Source organism: Mustela lutreola, chromosome 5 (assembly GCF_030435805.1).
Source record: "Mustela lutreola isolate mMusLut2 chromosome 5, mMusLut2.pri, whole genome shotgun sequence".
Classification (NCBI taxonomy): Eukaryota; Metazoa; Chordata; class Mammalia; order Carnivora; family Mustelidae; genus Mustela; species Mustela lutreola.
The window spans coordinates 135,033,079-135,053,788 of record NC_081294.1 but is presented as its reverse complement, the minus strand read 5'-3'; the positions used below and the strand labels follow the sequence as shown (position 1 = coordinate 135,053,788).

Below are 20,710 nucleotides of genomic sequence, written 5' to 3'. Positions count from 1 at the left end.
CTCAGGAACACCGTTCATCTTGAAGCTTTGTCATACATTAGCTCCGTGGGCTTTCTCAGGTTCAGCCTTAAACGTGGTCTTTATCCCAGTGAACAAGGAGTGACTTAAGAAATGCTAGAAAGGAAGGTTCTGTTAGGAACAAAACTGCCCAGGTAAAGGTAGAGGGCCAAGTGAGATCCATGGGGTTTGGTAACATAAGGAATTTCGTAGAAGAGGCAGAACTGTAATTGGGAAGTGAGAAAGAGACCAGGGATAGTCATCATCTTCATTATTGTTATCAAGTGATTATATGGCATTTCGTCTTCAAAACCTTTTGCAGACTTTAATTGTCAAGTGCAGTCATAATCTAAATTGCATAGGTCGTCTGGAAAAGTAGGGTGTTTGAGTTTGGTGAACCATACGGGAAACGTTTAGAATTCTCATATTCAGAAACATTGTTGGATTATGCCTTATTCTAAAGCAGTGGTCTCCCTTATATAGTAATTAAAAAAATAGAAGTCTTGTTATGATAGTCTTCCTGACCCAGCTGTTAACTCTCCTTTCTTGTGGATGAGGAAATGGACAAAATATGGGAAATGTAGTTCTTACCTTGAAGAGTGCATGAAAGAAGCACTTAGAATTTTTGAGGTTCACTTTTAAGTGCAGCATTTGAAAATGAGTACATCCCCAGTGTAACTGACAGTGGACTCCTTTTTTCCCCTTGAGACTGTCATGCCTACCTCTCCTATGAGAGCACATTTGACTTTTTAAAAGGAATTATGTCGATACAATGCTTGCAGTGTTTTTATTCTTCGAAATGTACATCTTTACACCAAAATTAAAATACAGCAGGAGAGGAGCGAAAACGCAGTCCTGGTATATCCCATACTTAGGGGTAAATGACACAAGGCAAACTTGTTAAGAGAGGACATCTTTTACTTGAATGTCTATTTATTTATTCTCTCATGCACAGAACAATTCACTCCTGCCTTTTAAGGATTGAGCATTATAATAGTCTTGCTTTTAGGGCTAGGATTTTTCCTTTCCACATAGCACCTGTGTTTTCTGGAGCAGTTCAGGGATGGAAGAAGTGACACTTTCATTCTTGTAATGAGGCTCCATTAACCAGAGGCCTTTTGTAAGGGTGTAATTTCAAACTTCATTACAGACTAAGGCAGCTACACAACCCATTACTCAGAGAAAATGTGCTTCTGTTGTGACTCTCCAATGATCCTTACATTTTTAATGTGCCTTGTTAGAATATTTATGAAACAGTATCACCAGTAGAGGGCATCTGTCTTTGAAACCTGTGAATATCAACTATCAACTGACAGGGTTTCAAGGCCCTCGCTTTAGACTTTTCCATTAGAAAAACAGAAGTTAAAGGTACATGTCATAGTCTGAAATCCTTTCTGATTCAGTTTTCATTACTAGCAAGTTATCAGAAGTTTGCATGGTCATGTCTTAGGAGTTTTATTATTTTATCATCAGGGTAAAGTCTGAGTATGAAAGGAACCTGCTAAAATCCACACTGGAAGGGAATGAGTGTATACAAATTGTACTTTCTCTGTCCTCTGGGAAAAGTCTGTTTGCTATGCTGGTAGGCTTGCCCTCTGAAAATATCTGAAGATGCTGAGTTCCTGATTAAAAAAATTTAGCGTTGTGAAATTTAGTCCTGTCCATGAACTGTGTTAGCTAAGATGGAAGCTATGGCCTAAAAGACTCCAAGGTTAGGAGGAGATGTGGGTTTTATTTTATTTTATTAAAAAAATTTTTTTTAAGATTTACCAAATCAATCAATCAATCAATATTTACTTATTTTTAGAGAGAGCAAGAGCTAGTGCATGAGCATGGTGAGAGGGGCAGCGGGAAAGCGGGTCTTAAGCAGAGTCTGCAGTGAGTGCAGAGTCTGATAAGCGGCTTGATATTACAACCCTCAGACCAGCACCCAAGCTGAAAACCAGAAGTCAGTCGCTTAACCAACTGTGCCATCCAGATACCCTAGGAGACCTGGGTTTTATGTGTTTTTCTGGGCAATTTGAGGTGTGGGCTCCTGTGTGAGGGGTGAAAACTCCTGCCAGCCTGACCCCTTCCTGTTGAGTGTCTCTTCTGAACTCTAGGACTGCTCCCCCACCAGACTGTCACATGATAATATAGAATGGCTCAGAGATCATAGGTCCTGGCTGCAAAAATACATGTATATGTTTGTATGTATATGCACATGGCGTTTTCAAGCAGGAGTGTTTGTTGCAAAGAATGATGAATAATTATGACCTCAAGTAGTACACCTTCTCCTATTTTTCTGTATATAATTCTAATGTTAAGGTTCATAGCAGTGTATATTCAATTTTAATTTCCTCTGTACATGCTCTGAGACAGGGAACTATGTTCTTGAATCTGTAAAACATGCCAGGACTGTATCCTGTTAATTTTCAAGTAACAGCCTATTTGAAATGAAAGCTTCAATGAGGAAACAGAGTTCAAAGGCTCAAAGTGTTAACAGATCATTTTTTACCTAACATGATTTCTTTTTAGAGATATTTGAATAGGCTTCTTCTTCCTAAAGTACTGTTCTTTTTAACTTGAATTCGCTTTACATTGTCTTTAAGTGGATATTTGTTACTCATGTGCTGATTTGCATTTATAAGCAAATCTAAATGCCCCCCTCCCGCCACAATCTATACTAAGCACTGTTAATAAGACAATCAAAAGATACCTGTTCAGAGAGGGAAATGTCTCCAGACTTGTCTGTTTGTTCTTTTCATTTTGGGTTTGAAGTAGTCATGTGACCATGTAGTCACAGTTGTGTTGTGATGACCTTGAAGTTTCATGCTGCTGTCTCACATGCTGAGAGCATCAGTGTCTAGAGCAGCTTCCTGAAGAACTTACAGAAATTAAAAGTAAAATATTCAGGGGTGCCTGATGGCTCAGTTGGTTAAGCGTCTGCCTTTGGCTCAGGTCATGATCCCGGGACTGAGTTCTGCATGGGGCTCCTATCTCAGTGGGGAGCCTGCTTCTCCCTCACCCTCTGCAGCTCTCCCTGCTTGTGCTCTCTCTCTCTCTCTGTCACATAAATAAAATCTTAAAAAATAAAGAAATAAAAAGGTTAAATATTAAAATAACAGGTATTTCTTTTTTTTTAAGATTTTATTTATTTATATGAGAGAGAGAGAATAAGAGCTCAAGCAGGCAAGGGAGCAGCAGAAGGCAGCTCCTTGCCGAGCTGGCAGCCAGACATGGGACTCCATCCCAGGACTCCTGAATCATAACCTGAGCTGAAGGCAGGTGCTTAACTGACTGAGCCACTCAGGCATGCCCAGGTGTTTGATTTTTGCAAGGAATGCTCATGGCTTCGCCACATCGTTGCTCTGCATTCCAGACGGTACTGCTTTAACTTCCCCACCTCTCCTCCACAGCAGCTTACCCTTGTTACTAGAAAGACTTGATACAGACAAGGTCCAGAACTTCTGCAATGTGGTCGATACATGGGTATTGTTAGGTTCATACAGTATCTTAACAACCGGGATTGGTGGTCAATACTTAAAAACTGAGAGAGTTCACTTTAAACATATAAATTTGTAGGTTATTTTTAGAAAATGAGAGGATTTGGAAACCCTATCCTGTGATCTCACATGGCAGGTGCCTGTGCCCCCCAGCATCCCCCACCCTGGATTTCCCTTTTCCTTACTTGCATTTCCTCCCTGGCCCCTGACCACACTGAGTGTTGACCCCACTGAGCGTTCACCGTTCACTGCACTGCCTTGTCACCGTGTCAGCAGCTGTCCTCAGAACGCTCTGTGCCTGCTCAGCGGCTAATGCATGGTGCTGCCACTGTTAGCTTTCTGTACTTCTAGTTTTCTGTCTTAAAAATGAGGGTTTGGGGAGGGTGCCTGGGCAGTGCAGTCAGTTAAGCGTCCAACTCTTGATTTCAGCTCAGGTTATGATCTCGGGGTCATAAGATTGGGTTCTGCGCTGAACGTGGTTCTCTCTCCCTCTCCCCCTGCTCCTCCCCCCAGTCCCTTCACTCTCTCTCTCTCAAAAAAAGGGTGGGGGGGATCATGTCTGGCACTTCCTGTCTTTGACAACTAGTGTGAGTTTTTAAGAACATTTCAAGCAAAATTATTGATTGTTACTTTGATTTAGTGCATTAAAAAAAAAAAGATTTTGTTTCATGATTTAAGATCAGCCCTATAGCAGACAACACTGTTTGTCTAGTCAAAACTGAACTATGTTTTAAATGGTTTTTTTGCTTGACTTGGCTATTTCTTAGAAGATTTTAAGCCAAAGATAGAAGCCTTAAACTAATACATACTTACATATTTATGTATGAATATTCTAACACACACATACATGTGTGTGTATACAAGCTTATTTACTTATGGGTATGTTAATCCAGCTAATACCTTCTTAGCTTTAAGTGACTTTAATAAAATTACTTCTTAAATATCTTTGCTTCTTAATAACTTTTCAAGAACGTATTCGATAACTTCTTAACTTGGAAAAGCAGGTTGAGAATGAGCCAAGAAATAGAGCATCACACTTGTGAATGTTAACTGGAGATGAATGGTCTTTCCTTACAGAATACGGCAGGAGAATGATATGGTTGATTCAGCGCCTCAGTGGGAAGCTGTATTAAGGAGACAAAAGGAAAAAAATCAGGCGGACCCCAACAACAGACGATCCAGACATAGATCTCGCTCGTACGTGGACTCTTTTTTATACTTTTGTTCAGAAAGCACTGAGCTTGAAGTGACATGCAGATTCTCGGGCAGATGGGGCTGTCTCTTTGAGGTCTTCTAAAGTGACTTTAGTTCCACCATGATTATCCCATTGTTTGTTTGTCATATTTACCTTCTTCTGTTTGTGACGTTCATTAACTCCAGCTGAAGCCGTAGAAGTTGGAGCATTGCCAGAACAAAATGTCAAAAACAAGGCTATCAAGACTCTGTTTTGTTTTGTTTTGAAACAAAGCATACCTTCAACCAAGTAAGTAGGAAGTCTTTGTTCTGGAGCCTGGCTGTTGGCAGAAATACCTGCTGCTTCTCTCAATTGGAGTCTGCAGAATTCTCTGAAGTCTTGTTCGAGATTGAACCAGATGTGAATATCTTCCTATTAAATTACCATTTGTGAGCAGTAGGCAGTGAGTGATTCATTACACCCCGATGTTGGGATTTGCCTGTGCCTTCTGTTGCTAGGCAATGCCATGTGTGAGCACAATTACCCCGTAATGATGAGATTGCCAGTCCTCCAAATTAATTTTCTTTTTGAGCTGATAAAATTTCTAGGGTTTTTTGGTTTTGTCCTTGTTTTTTAATGCATGCATCATACAGATTTAGGTACCCCCCCATCCCCATGCCACTTCTCAAAGCAGACCTTTTAGTGTGAGCTGGGACTAACTACCCATCCCTTTGTGATCCTAGGTGGTTAGATGTCTTATTTGTGGAAGGAGGGCTTGGTGTCTCAGATAGGGTGGTGGAAGGACGCCAGGGACAAACTGTTTGCAGAGACAAACTGTAGGGAAGTGGAGGGGGGATCCAGGGAGCCAGGCACCGGGGGGTCAGTTTGGGTCAACAGAGTCTAGGAAAGGGCTTGGAGGACACACCCAGGACCCCATGTAGCTCTAAAGGATGCTTTTCAGTCTTAGATGCTTACTTTTAAATTAGAAGTTATCCTAGGGTGTGGTTTTGTTTTTATCAGTAGTACATCCTAATGAGTGATGTCTGTTTTTTTTCCGAATAGAAAACCCTCAAATAGTCACTATGCAATGTACCAGACCCTTACAGATTTAATTTATTTGTTGCTCCCTTAAGTTTTTGTTCTGGAACCTAATTAAAAAGTACAATTTAAAGCAGAAGTTAAGGAATTTTCCTTTGTCTTGAATACTACCATCACCGGCTCCATTATAAAAGAGAGGTTTAGAATGGCAAAAATCAAGACCTCCTGTTTGACAGTTTAACCAAAAGGCACAGAATCCCAAGATCAGGATGCAGCATAGTCATGGGTAAATCATCTGCAACCACACTTTTCCCTTTCCATGTGGAATCTTCTTCTCTGAGGGACTTGTAATACACAAGGTTTGGTGACTTGGCGTTAAGTCTTAAAAGCAACATTTAGGTCTCTAATAATTTCTAGAGCATTGGAAGTTCAATTTAATGCCAGTAGTAAATTTCATTTATTAAATAGGGGAATGTAAAATAAAGTTGGGAAAAATTTTATATATAAATTCTGAAAAAGAAAAAACTTTACTGGAGGCACCTCTCAATGGGTGTATAGATTGTTTCCACTTTTTTGCTACTGTGTTAAAAGTTTCTGTACATGTTCTGTACAAGTGTATCTGTGGAGTAAGTTATCTTATGCCCTGGGTGGAATTGCTGGGTTAGAATCTATTTCCAATGATATTAAATGTAACTATAAACTACCAAAATGATTTCTAAGAAGGCTGTATCATTTTATACTCCCACAAGCAGTGAATGAGAGTTCTAATTCTGCCCCATTCTTGCAAATACTTAGTTCTGTCTTATTAATTTTAATTAGTCTGTTTGGCTTGAAGTGGTATCCCATTATGGTTTCAATTAACATTTCCCTGATGACTAATGATGTTACCCGCATTTTCCTGTGCTTTTTGCTTACTCATGTTTAAAGTGTTTAAGTTTTTGCCCATTTTAATTGGATTCTTTTTTATTATTTATTTGTAGGGTTCTTTATGTAGCCTGCATATAAGTTCTTTTTTAGATATGTGTGTGATGTGGATTTACTTCTAGCTTTGTTTTGCTTTTTCATGTTCTTACCATTGTTTTTTGATAGGCAGACACTTTAAATTTTGATGAAGATACCATTTCATTTTCATTTATAGTTAAGACTTTTTTACATCATATATATATATATATATTATGTATATATATATTTATTTATTTAAATTTTATTTTTTATTTATTTACTTGACAGAGATCACAAGTAGGCAGAGAGGCAGGCAGAAAGACAGGGGGAAGCAGGATCCCCACTGATCAGAGAGCCCGACTCGGGGCTCGATCCCAGGTGGGATCATGACCTGAGCCAAAGGCAGAGGCTTTAACCCACTGAGCCACCGAGGCACCCCAAGACTTTTTTACCTCTTAAGGAATATTTGCCTACCCCATAGTCACAAAGATGTTCCCATACCTTTTTCTAGTAGGTTTATAGATTTTGCTTTTTATTTAGGTCTGTCATCCCTCTAGTATTAATGGTTCAGCGTGTATGAGGTAGAGGTAGATATTGAGAAATTTTTTCACGGTGCTTATGCAGTGTTCCACGTCCGTTTGTTAAAAAAGACTTATCTTCATTGAATTGCTTTGGAGCCTCTGTTGAAAATCAATTGACTGCCTATATATGGGCCAGTTTTATTTCATTGATCTATTTGTCTATTCCTAAGCCTCCATGTTGTCTTGGTTACCATAGCTTTATGTAAGACTTGAATCAGGCAGTGTCAGTTCTCCAATTTTTTTTTTTCCAAGATTGCTTTAGCTATTTTAGATCTTCTGCAGTTCTACATGAATTTTTGAATCAGGTTGTTAGATTTTATGGGAAAAAAAAGAACCTTAAGCTTATGAATCTATAGCTCAATTTGGAGAAAATTCTTAACTTTCATTTAAGCCTCTTAAGATACAGCAATAAATAAAGCCTCTTAAGATATAGGAATGTATCTTGGATTTTAGTACAGAGTTGCTGCATTTATTTTATTGTATTTAATCCTAAATTATTAATATTTCTTCTTTATTTCTTTCTTTTTAAATTCACTTGACAGAGATCACAAATAGGTAGGGAGGCAGGCAGAGAGAGAGAGGAAGAAGCAGGGTCTCTGTGGAGCAGAGAGCCTGATGTGGGTCTCTATCCCAGGACCCTGAGATCATGACCCAAGCTGAAGGTAGAGGCTTTAACCCTCTGAGCCACCCAGGTGCCCCCTAAATGATTAATATTTTTAGTGGTACTGAACCCTACTTTTAAAATGTCATTTTCCAATTGTTGGTTAGTAGATAGAAATAGAGTATTTTTTATGTTAATATTGTATCTTGCCACTCTGCAGCCTTATTAAATTGATTTTGTATCTCTGGAAGCTTTTTTTTTTTTTAATTCTTAGGATTTTTTTCACATTTACAGTGTTATTGTTCAGACCGCAGACCGCTTTCCTTTATTTCTAATCTTGGGTCTTCCAATATAGTGAATTACAGTGTTGCATAGAAGTAGTAGGAATGGAGACCTCCTTAGCCTGTTCTCTTTCTTAAGGGGAAAACATTCAATATGTCATATTAGGTATGGCGGTAGCTGTAAGATTGAGGAAGATCATTCTATTTCTAGTGTAAGAGTTTTTCTCATGAATGAGTTTGAATTTTGTTACAAGCTTTTTCTGCATCTGAGATGACAGTATGTGGGTTTTCTTCTTTATTCTGTTAGTGGGAGAATTACAATGATTCAGTTTTGAATGTTACATTCTTGCATTTCTGAGATAAGTCCTGATGCAGTATCCCTTCTATATATTGCTGGATTCTATTCAATATTATTTTGTTGAGAAATACTGGTCTGTAATTTTCTTGTAGTATCTTTGTCAGGTTTTGGTAATAGGCTTTTTACTGGTCATTTAAAATAATTTGACAAGTGTTCTCCTTTTCTCCATTTTCTGAAATAGTGAATGTAAAAAAAAATAGCATTATTCCTTCCTTGAATGTTTGATACAGTTTACCAGTAAAACCATCTCTGCCTGGAATTTTCTTTATGGAAAGTTTCAAATTACAATCTCGGTTTCTTGAACACATATTGATTGATTGGGCCATTCTGATTTTTACTTGTTATGTGTAGGTTTAAATATTCTTTAAAAAGTGTTTGTTCATTTTGTCTGAATTATCTTTTCGCAAAATTTTGTTCATAATAATTATTTAGTATCTTTTTAACATCTGTTGTGATATCACCTATTTTACTCCTGATGTTGATAATTTGTTTTCTCTCTTAATTTTCCCTTAATCTATCTTTTCAGAGAACTAACTTGGGGTTTATTGATTTTCTTTGTCATCTTTTACATTGATTTTCACTCTTTATTACTTGCTTCTATTCATTTTGTTTTTTATTTGTTTTTTTTTCCATCTTCTTAAGGTAACACTGATATGAAACTCTTCTCCCTTTTAAATGTAAGTGTAAAGTTGCAAGTATTCCCCACGCCCTGTAGTTTAAACTGTATCTCACATATTTTGCTAAATATTTTCATTATCATGTGGTTCAAAATCATTTTTAATTTTTTGTGATTTCTTTGACTCTAGACTTTTTTTAGTAGTGTTTTGGTTAATTTCAAATATTAGAGGATTTTCTAGATATCTCATGAGTATTATTGATTTCTAATTTAATTCCATTGTGATTAAAAAAAGAATCTGTGAGATTCCTTTGAAATTTATTGAGACTTGTTTTATGACCTAGCATGTGATCTTTCATGATGAATGATCTGGAGGACTTGAAAAGAATGAGTATTCTCAGGCACTGGGTGTAGTCTATAAATGTCAAGTAGATCTAGTTAGCTGATAATGTTGTTCAGATGGTCTGTGTTTTTCCAATTTCTTTGTTTACTCTTCAATCAGTAATTGAGAGAGGGATGTTAAAATTTCCAGTAATGATTACGGATTTGTCCTTTGTACTCTTTGGTTCTGTCAGTTTTTGCTTCAAGTTATTTTGAAGCTCAGGTATTAGGCTTCATATTTGCAATTTTTTTTGCCTTCCTGATGAATTGACCCTTTTATCATTATGAAATATCTTCTTTATGCTGACAATACTCCTTTCTCTGTGTCCGCTACATGCACAGACACACATACCCAAACTCCTGTGTGTGTATGTGTGTGTGTGTGTGTGTGTGTGTATCCATGGCATCTTTTTAATGCTCATTGTTTGCATGTTACATCATTTTTAATTCTTTCATATTTAGCCAAGGTGTAGTTTTCTATTTAGAGTCCATCTTGTGATCTCCTGTAGACAGCATACAGTTGGGCTTTCTATTTTTAATCTAGTCTGACCATCTCTACCTTTTAAATTGAATGTTAGTATATTTGTACTTCATGTAATGATTAATATTTGGTGGTTTAAGTGTAGCATTTTGCTCATTTTCCTCTTTACTGTATCTGTTTTTTGTTGGTCTTTTCTTCCTTTCCTATTATATTTTGTTTTAATTGAATAGTTTTTGGTACTCCGTTTTACTTTTAATTAACACCTTCCCTATAGTTTTAATTATTTTTTTCTTGAGTGGTTTCTTGATGGCTTACAGTATGATTTCTTAATTTATCACAGCGTGTTTAGGATTAATATCATAATATGTAAAATTTAGAAGTCTTAAAAAATTATAGATCCCTTTATCCCCTCTCTTTGTCCTTTGTGCAGTTGTCATGCATCTTATTTTTGCCTATTAGTAGCCCCATGTTACAATGTTACTATCTCTGCTTAAACAGGAGGTAGTTTTTAAAAGAAATCAAGAAAAGGAAAAAGTTGTAGTTGTTATAGTAGACAGAAAATAGTCCCCTGGATGTGTCCATATCTTAGTCTCCAAGACTTGTAAATATTTTATGTTAGATGACGAAGAGGAATTAATGCTGCGGGAATTAAGATTGTTAATCAGTTGACCTTCTGCCAGAGATCGTCTCCTAAGTTATCCAAGTATACTCAAAGTAACCCCAGGGTCCTTAAAAAGTAGAAAAAAGAACAGGAGAAGGAATGAGAATGATTCAGTTTGAGAAGAATTTAATCTGCTTTGCTTGCTTTGAAGATGGAGGAAGGGACCATGAGCTAAAGAATAGGGGTAGCCTTTAAAGTTGGAGGAGGTAAGGAAGTTGATTTTCCCCTAGAGCCTCCAGAAAGTAATGTAGCTCTGTCAACACCTCGATTTTAGTCCAGTGAGATCTCAGTCAGATTTCTGACCTACAGAACTGTATGATAAGAAATTTGTGTTGTTTTAAGCCACTAAGTTTGAGGCAATTGGCTACAGCCACAATAGAAAATGACTACGTTTATCCACTTGCTTACTATTACCAATGTGTTCTGTTTCTTCCTCTAGATCTGACATTGTTTTTCTTCCTTTGGCATGTCTTATAGTACCGGTCTGCACATGATACATTCTCTCAGCTTTCTGTGAAAATATCTTTATTTTAACCCTGATTTGTAACAGATAATATCACTAGCTGTAGGCTTCCAACTTGGTAGGTTTTTCCTTCCCACTTAAAAGAGATGGTTCGGTTGTGTTCTGGTTTCTGTCATTTCTGATTGGTCAGACTTCATTCTATAGGCACTGTTTGGACTTTGTCTTTTTTTTCTGCTAGCTACTTTTATGATTTTTCCATTATCTTTAGTTTTTAATCTATATGACCGTGGAGTAGCTAAATGTGGTTTTCTTCGTATTTATCATTTATGTTGTTGTAATTTGATTTTTTTCACCAAATTTCAGAGATTTTTGGCCACTATCGTTCAAGTTCTTTTTTTCTGAGCCATTCAGTCTTCTTCTTTCTTGGGCATCTAGTTGTATGTATGCTAGACCATTTAGTATTGTCGCACAAGCAAACAAAGTTCTGTTCATTTTTAAAATCCTCGTGCCCCCCCCTTTTAAATTTTGGTCATTTCTGTTGATATGTTTTCAACCTCATCAATTTTTTCCCCCCTGTGTTGTCCAATCTGCTCTTAGAGCCACTCTGAACTTTATACTTTCCTGTTTAGAATTTCAGTTTTGTTCTTTATATAGTTTTACTTTCTTTGTTGAGATTTCCCATCTGTTAATTTATTATATCCATATTTTCCTTTAAATTGTTATATACATTTGTACAAAATGTTTTAAAGCCATTTTTGGTGAGTTCCCATGTCCGTGACTTTCAAAACCTATTTCTATTGACTGCTTTTATTATTTCTTAGATTATGGCTATATTTTCTTATTTCTCTACATATATACTTATTTTTTATTATATGCTGAAAATTTTAGATAATATCTAGGAGGAGGTTTGGATTATGCTGTCTTTCTTTAAAGAGACAAATTTTGTTCTGGCAGGCAACTAAATTATTGTTGACTACTCATTTTCTTTTTTTTTTTAAAGATATTATTTATTTTAGGGAGAGAGCTGGGCAGGCATGAGTGTGTCTATGACTGGGGGGAGGGGCAAAGGGGGGAGAGAGAGGGGCAAGGAGACTCCACACTCAGCTGAGCCTAAGGCAGCAGGATCATGACCTGAGTCTAAATCAAGTCGGCCACTTAGGGGACCCAGCCTCTCAGGTGCCCCAGTTGTTGGCTACTTTTGATCTTACTTTTTATGCTTGGTTTTATGCTTTCATAGGGTGGGACTTGTTAGACTTTGTCATTAGCTTAGGATGTGTTGTTGTTGTTGTTTTTAAAGATTTTATTTATTTATTTATTTGACAGAGATCACAAGTAGGCAGAGAGGCAGGCAGAGAGAGAGGAGGAAGCAGGCTCCCTGCTGAGCAGAGAGCCCGATGTGGGGCTCAATCCCAGGACCCTGGGATCATGACCTGAGCTGAAGGCAGAGGCTTTAACCCACTGAGCCACCCAGGCGCCCCTAGGATGTGTTTTTTACTTTAGGCTTGGTCCTTATTCCTAAAGCCTGGCCTTTCTGGAGTCTTAATTGACTGCACACTGTGCTCAGCATTGCTTCTCCAACAGCAACTGCATCAGAACTCTGTCCCCTACCACTTCCCATTCTCTGGTGTCCCCATTCAGCTCGAAGCCTTGCAGCACTGCCATCCCTTAGGCTCACATAGTCTTACCCTGCTTATGTAGAGATTAAGTGCAGTGAATATACTCAGCCAACCTTACGGAAAACCCCATACAGACTTCTGGAGCCCCCTTTTGTATTTTGTTGTGCACTGTATATTCATTCCATCCTTATCAATAGCTTTACATTCTCAGGTGCCTGGGTAGCTCAGTTGGTTAAGCAACTGCCTTAGGCTCAGGTCATGATCCCGGAGTGCTGGGATCGGTCCCACATTGGGCTCCCAGCTCCATGGAGAGTCTACTTCTCCCTCTGAGCTTCTCCCCTCTCATGCTCAGTCTCTCACTGTCTCTCTCAAATAACAAATAGTGTCTTAAAAAAAAAGTAGCCTTACATTCTCATCTCTGCCCCCTTAGCGCTGTGAGACTTGTTTCTTGAGCTCCACTTTCCCTTTTCCACATCGGGAAGGCGCCTCTAGGCAGAACACTGAAGCAGTGGGGGGCTTGCCTTGTGCTTCCCTCCCCTCAACTATCACAGACTTATCTTCTCTGTTGCCCAATGTCTGAAAAACAGTTGCTTTGTATATGTTTTATAGATCTTGAGGAGGAAACATTCATCTGATACCAGTTACTGCATTGTCATCACAAGCAGAAGCTCAGGAATACTGTTTTGAGGTGGAGAATTATTTTCTTTTTCTTGAACTCACGATCTTAAGATCAAGGCCTGAGCTGAGATCCAGTTGGAGGCTTAACTGACTAAGCCACCCAGATGCCCTGATAGAGAAATACATTTAAATTGGGTATTGCTTTGATTAGATCAAATGATATCAGAAAATAATGGTATTTTAAACTTAAAATCTTATTTAAACTTTAATCTTAGCTACATGATAAAAATATCAGATCAGGTAGAGGATTATCACAGAAAAATGCAATAATATGAGAGAACTCCATTAAGAGTTTGCTGTTCTGGAGTTTAATTTTAAAGCAAACCATAAAAAGATTTAGCGGGACGCCTGGGTGGCTCAGTTGGTTGGACGACTGCCTTCGGCTCAGGTCATGATCCTGGAGTCCCGGGATTGAGTCCCGCATCGGACTCCCAGCTCCATGGGGAGTCTGCTTCTCTCTCTGACCTTCTCCTCTTTCATGCTCTCTCTCACTGTCTCTCTCTCAAGTAAATAAATAAAATCTTAAAAAAAAAAAAAGATTTAGCAAATATTTAGCTAACTTTGTAACTGAACTTGGTTGATTAAGTATGTAACTGATAGGGCCAAAGTGCAATTAAATAAGTGAAGGGGAAAAAAATGTCTATTTGAAGAGCAATTCATTCAGAATTTGCTCTGCCTCCTTGGTAAAAAGCAGATTGAGAAAGAAGAACTTCTCCACAGGAAGACCCTTTGGAAATCTGTGGTGGACTAGTGTGAGGTGGTTTTTAGCTCGGAAGATGGTGATGGTAGAAACACAGAGAAGTGAATGGAAACACATATTGGAAGTAGTGGTGATGGATGTGGAATGTTAGAGGTATTTTGGATGAATTTTTTCTTTGGGGCTGATGGAGTGGGTAGTCGAGGTTTTCCTGAGGTCAGGTGAGATGAGCTGGAGATATGTGGGGAAAGAGTGTCAAGATTTATTTGTTTGGTTAGGTTTGAGAAACCAAGTGGGTAGTCAAATGGAAATGTCAAGTAGGCAACTAGATAAAACTGTTAAAACTCTGCAGGTTGATGAAATACCTCATTTCGACACATTGGGCCCTCTTTGATTTGAGCTATGACATTACAAACAAGGAAGTTACCTGCTGGGTGCTGTGGTCAGACCTCTGTTGGCACTCTGGGCCTCCCAGTGTTAGCTTACTGCCTAATCTCCATCAACTCCCCCTGTCCTCTGTACAAACATTAGTACCATTCTCACAGTTTTGCTGAAAATTCAAGTCATACTTGAATTCAGGTACCTATGACATTATATCTATAATTACAGTTACTATAATTAGTAAGTTCTTCAGATCTTGGTTAATCTCTACAAAACCGTAAGGAAGTGACTTTTTTTTCCCCCTTGAGATAAGGAGGAGGAGGGGGGATATGAAAAGAGTAGGATGGGGCTACCTCACATGAAGATAAGAATTTGGGTCTATGCAAATTTAGGAACCACTACTACTTTTAAGAAAAAAATGGAAACACCGCTAGAATAGCCTCTGAGAAAGTAATTAAAATTATTCTTCACATATATTTGGAATTTTAGATATAGAGTAAACCACTTACCTCTCAATTACTCCCATAGTCTTAAATCCCTACTGCACTGTCTAGAAATCATCACATGGAGATATATCTGCTAGGAGCTTGGAATGCTATGATACATTATTCACACATGTTCCATTCATTCTATTTTTTAAAATTCCCAGTGAAAAGCCAGGAAGCTGTATTATTAAAAATACCAGAGTCATACTGTAGTATGAACTATAATACCCCTCTCTCCTAAAACACATTACACTATAATCTGATTGCCTCTCATCTAGGTCTTGGAGAACTTAAGTTCTTTCTAGTACATTTGCAGCTATATTGGTATCACATTCTTGTTTACTTATTAGAAAACTTTGATGAAACTGCTTTTCTATGTGAGTAAACCTTTACTCATTGGAATATTTGGAAGAGGCATTGAAGCTAAAACAATTAGTCTTGTAGGTTCAATTTGTGTGTGTGAGAAGACTCGGGCTCCCTCTGGTGGTAATAATGACGCACTATTTTACTGAAAAATGATGCCCAGATGAGATTGTCAGGGTGAAGTGATGTTCCCAGTTAAATACCACACAGAAGTCTGATGCCTTAAATATTGAGCATGTAGGTTTGGGAAGTGACTGAATGATCTTCAGCAGCTAGGTTGCTGGGCTCTGTGGCTTCCTAATCCTTCTTTAATTCTGACATGGAGGGGAGGAAAGAGGGAAGGAGGGGAAGATATGCTATCTCTTCATCATGTCTCTTCTGACTACTCAGAATTATGATGAGGAATTACTGATGCATTTGTTAAGGGCTTTGAATTTTCTTAAATAAAAATGTTTTATAAACTTACAGTTTTCTTAGTAATATATCTTCAACTCTAAATTTCCTTTTAGAGCAGTATTTGGTAGTAAGATCTCAATAATAAGTCAAATGCTACCACATTTATTTTATTTTTTTAGTATAATATAGTATACAAAATATAGTGTATTGGACCCTATGGAGTAAATAGATAATGTTTTCTAGCTAATATAATTGGGAGATTAGGATGATGTAGAAGACTACCTCCACTGATAGGGTTTAAACCCTTTGTACAGTCGCCTGGGTGGCTCAGTTGGCTAAGTGTCTGACCCTTGGTTTTAGCTTAGGCTGTGATCTCGTGGGTCATGGGATTAAGCCCGCATGAGGCTCCGTACTCATTGGGGAGTCTGCTTGAAAGACTCTCTCCCTCTGCACTTCCCACCATTTGTATGCTGTCTCTCTCTCAAATAAATAAATAAATCTTACAAACAAAAACCCTTTGTAGATTTATGAAGTAGTGTTCTTATTTTAGGGTTTTGGAAGAAAGGGAAATGATTCTAAATGATGCCTCATCCAACAAGTTTCTCTGAGAAATGAATATTTAAATTGGACTATTGGTATAAGGTGTGAATGAGGGAAGTTTTTTTTTTTTGAGAAATACTCGACTAATATTAGACTTCATGTGTCTTTTTTTATAGAAATAGAACATTTCCTTAGGAACTTGGAGAGTTCAAGTAAAACATCTGCATAAGTAAGGGTCTTTTAATTAAGAAAAATGGCTGTCAAAATCCCACAGCTTTCTAAATCCGTAAAATGATGTTGAGCTGCAGATCCTGAATTCATCCTAAATTATTGATTAAATGTGTGCAGATGAAAGCATGAAAATAATACATTCCTCGTTAGCATGTTGACTGTGTTTACTTCTGTTAAATCACAGGTGGTCTAGCAATTGGAGGAAATTAGGGTTTTTTTTTGTTGTTGTTGTTGTTTGTTTTTTGTGGGTTTTTTTGTTTGTTTCTTTAGCTTCAAGACTTCTTCCTACCCTAAAGCTGCTTGAAATTGCTGGCCATTTCAGAACTTAGTTTCCTTAAATATATGAGTATTAAAGATGCTACAGAACTGAAACATACAGACTAAATTTCTGAATTTTTAGGATCATTATTTATGGCTAGAAGGACTAATGTTCCCATCTGGGTTAAGATAACATTTCTGCTAATTCTTACAAGATGGGAATGAAAGGAATTGCCTGCGGAATTGCAACGATAGTAATTTTTTAAAACATGAAAATACATTTTTTTTCTTTTCTAATAACCAAGGTTAGAAATTCTCTTGGCTAAAGATAAATAAGAAAAGATAGGTTAAGTATAAATAAGAAAGTAAAATTACCTGCAATTCCAACACTCAGAAATATCCAGTGTTATCAAGTTTTTTGTATATTGTTGATATTCACCATCTCTCATCACTAGCCTGGTGTGGCGATCATGGGGGACAGGCACATCCTACTTGCCCCTCATTGCTTTTTTCATTCTCTCTCTCTTCTTCCTCAAAGCATTCAGGTTTGAATCTCATGCCATCAAAATTACACCACTTACTGTAGCTCAGCAACTGTGCCCTGGGCCTCTTCCCTCATTCTCTTAAGATTTAGTTTCCGCCTTGCTGTCATTCTTTCCAGCACTGTTTCCATATCCATATAATGGATCTCTGCAGGGAGCTGGCCTCACAGTTAGTCCTCCCAACCAGAGCCACTTTACTTTCAGGTCATACCTTTGACCAGTCATTTCATATGTGGGGGCGGTTTTGCCCCCTGTGCAACATCTGCCAAGATCTGGAGACATTTTTGCTTCTCACCCTGGCGAGGTATTAGTAGCATCGTGGGTGGAGACCATAGGTGCTACTCATCCTTCTACCATGCACAGGACAACCCTCTGTAGCAAAGAATTATCTGACCCAAAATGTAGGAACCTGGCTCAGCTCAAAGGTAGCCACACTATTGCATCTTCCAGACATAAGAATGATTATCAATATAATGGCCCGCTAACCTAGATAAGATGTAATACTTTAAACTATTGGGTGACCTTCTGTGACAATCAGATGCTGGTATATAGTTAAAACAGAACTATCCTTCCTTATTTTAAGCAGTAAATAGCTTAGTGCTTTTTAATATTCACACCTTCTCTGGCAGTATCTTTTAATGGGTTAAGATATTGTCTAGTGAACCACACCAGTCAAATGTAGGAAAGGAAGATTTCTTGCAGAAAATCCTTCCAAAGAAGCATTTCTTAAGATTTTTTTAAGCGTATAATTTTATTATATAACAACATCAACATTTAACAATATCACGTTTTATGTTTGAGACCAAGGCTTTATCCCCTCCCCTTATCTTCTGTGTTTTGATTCCTTTTGAGTTGATTAAAAGATCTTTACAGTTCCCCCACACACACACACAAAGTGTAGAGGGGGACACTTAGTCAATTTAATTGCTAGAAAGTAGCTTATTGTATTCTGTGCTCTTGGAAAGCCCTACCAGAATGCTTCAGTGGTGCCTCATTAACTAAGAAAAATGAAAGCAATGATAGTATCATGTGTTGAAAGTGATATTGAGCCCAAAATGTTGATACAGATTATGAATGTAAAATTCCACAGGACAGAGCATTGCAGGGGCTTTGCAGACCTCCAGGCCTTTTAATTGTTAGGGTTTGGGTCCTTTCTTTGGGACTTTATTAGGCCTTGGTTCTGCTGAAAGGAGGAATAAAAGCTTGTCATTTTCCCACTAGGAAAGAAAGTCATTCTGTGGCAGCAGTTGCAGTGATAACAGATTTCTAGTATTCACTGCTATTATGGGGAGGGTGAACTCGTGAATGCTGACTTCAAATTTCTCATTCTAGGAAATTAAAAGTAGTGGTATAATTTCTACTCAAGTAGCTTTTGGAGAAGAGATTTGTGGGCTATGTAGATAGGGATAGAGAGGGGGCATATAGAGGGTGACAGCGCAAACCACACATATGTCCCAGCATTTCTGGGCCCACGCTATGACCCAGAAACACAATATCAGATGTAAGAGGAAATGTGGGTCACTGGTACAGTCTGCTGGCCTGAGCTGTCCCACCATTTCCTTTTCCCTCTGCTTGCTGCTTCCACTAGGTAATCACAGATCCTGTTGGGAATCTTTCATATTAATAGAATCAGGATGAGTTCTTTGCCTTTACTCAGAAATAGCTGGAAGGACCAGGAACAGATCACCACTGGAGGGTGTGTGGATTTCCTCCTAAACATCTAAGCTCCTTCATCAGAAAAAGCCCTGCCTGGTTGTGGCTGGTGGTTCTGTGATTTTTTTCTTCAGTACTGCTAGCAGATAAATTATCTGGTGCCTTTATACTACCCCACATTGGCTCTCCATGCCCAGTCTTTCCTTGTCCCATCCCTGCTGGCAAGTAACTTCCTGGACTGAAAACTATAAATGTTGCTCTGCTAAACTTAGCTGTGAGGTTGTCAGATGAAGCATGTTTGCAAAGATGAGTGGTGTGTTCTCTCTTTATAGGAGGAGCCCTGATATCCAGGCAAAAGAAGAGTTATGGAAGCATATTCAGTAAGTACTGCTTTTTTTCCTTACTGTTTTAAAATGTGTGTCTTGTTAAGGCATTTACGAGGACCACCAAGGACAGCAAGAGGCAGCCTCTGGCCTGTCACATGGTCTTTGTTGTCATCATTATGTGGAACAGCGCCCTCCCATGGCGGTGCCTTTCCAGGCCAGCAGCCCCTCTCCCGCAGTCTTCTCTTTAGATCACTTAGCCTTACCTGTAAATGGGCCTCAGACTGGCCAATAGTTTACAAATAAATACCAAGGAAAACAGATTCAGAGGGGGAAAAGATGCCTACTACAGGGGAGAGAAGCAGATTTTTTGTAGGGAGATGATGGGTGGAGAGTCCTCTACATTCTGGTTATAGAAAAACTGGAAAAAAGGGAGAAGAGCTAGAGAAAAGGGTCCCCACCCCATTTTTCCTTGAATACATTCTAGTTTCTTAATCTTTGTTCCTGGCTCATGTTTCTCTTAGTTTTACTAACACTGTATTTAGGGATAAGATTAGGAAGGGAAAACCCATCGGCCGATAGTGAAAGGTATTAGTATTTATATCAGCATCGTAACTTTTATTTTCTTGCACATTCCCTTCTAGAAAGGAACTTGTGGATCCCTCTGGATTGTCTGAAGAACAATTAAAAGAGATTCCATATACTAAAGTAGAGTACGTATGTCTTTGAAAATCTTTTGATAAATGTTTTATTAATACTTATAAGTAATAGTACGTTCTTACTCGTCAGTGGTGTTCCATGAAGTGCTTTGTCTTTGCATTTTAACTAAAATTAAAACTTTAGGGAGAGGTAGAAAAGGGTGTATTAAAGCTAATTGTTATTCTGTCCTACAATCACTGTCATCTTCTGTTAACTGCCTGTTTGTATGTGATAGCTAGCAAGGGGCTTTTAATGCTTAATGTCAGTTTTAAAATAAAAATTCTTTGAGATATTCATTAACTGGTAACAATGCTTCTTCTTACTCATTACTTTAATGCCCAAAGAATGATGCTGGCTACAAATCCTGTCCTGTAAGCCCCATCCAATCCCTGTCATAGACTAGCACATGGAACATGCTTCATGGAAGCCTAACAGGACTCCCTAATCATTCAGTTTAGAATGCAGCAGAAGATGACTTCTTTACTGTTTTCTATCCTGCTACAATTAAGAGGAAGTGGGATTCTACTTCATGGCTTTATGTCCCTCTGTAACCCGTTTATACTTGCTTCCTCTCTCTGGTTGAACAGCAGGTTTGTACACACCCTCGCCAACTGCCCCCACCCATCTCTCCTTATCTTTAGGCTAAAGACTGAATTATTAATGACAGGCTAATTAGTAGCTAGGACAAGGGCCAACTTTTTCTGGTGGAATGCCATTTTGTCTGCATGGTAGATTTTCTTCTTCCACACTTTTGGAAAAAAATGCAACAGGGAATGGTTTCATTACAGT

The 20,710-nt window shown here is 38.2% G+C and overlaps 1 protein-coding gene across 3 annotated transcripts in view; it reads left to right on the top strand.

Annotated features, from left to right (window-relative positions):
* The window catches only part of EPB41L4A (erythrocyte membrane protein band 4.1 like 4A), a 255,958-nt gene that overhangs the window by 228,467 nt on the left and 6,781 nt on the right, over nt 1-20,710 (top strand). For 2 of the 3 annotated variants that reach the window (XM_059175656.1, XM_059175657.1), the window contains exons 18-20: nt 4,560-4,679; nt 19,232-19,279; nt 19,867-19,935. In XM_059175656.1, coding sequence (XP_059031639.1) covers nt 4,560-4,679; nt 19,232-19,279; nt 19,867-19,935 — 237 coding nt within the window. The remainder of the gene's footprint in view (nt 1-4,559; nt 4,680-19,231; nt 19,280-19,866; nt 19,936-20,710) is intronic. The other variant, XM_059175658.1, reaches the window with a different exon arrangement.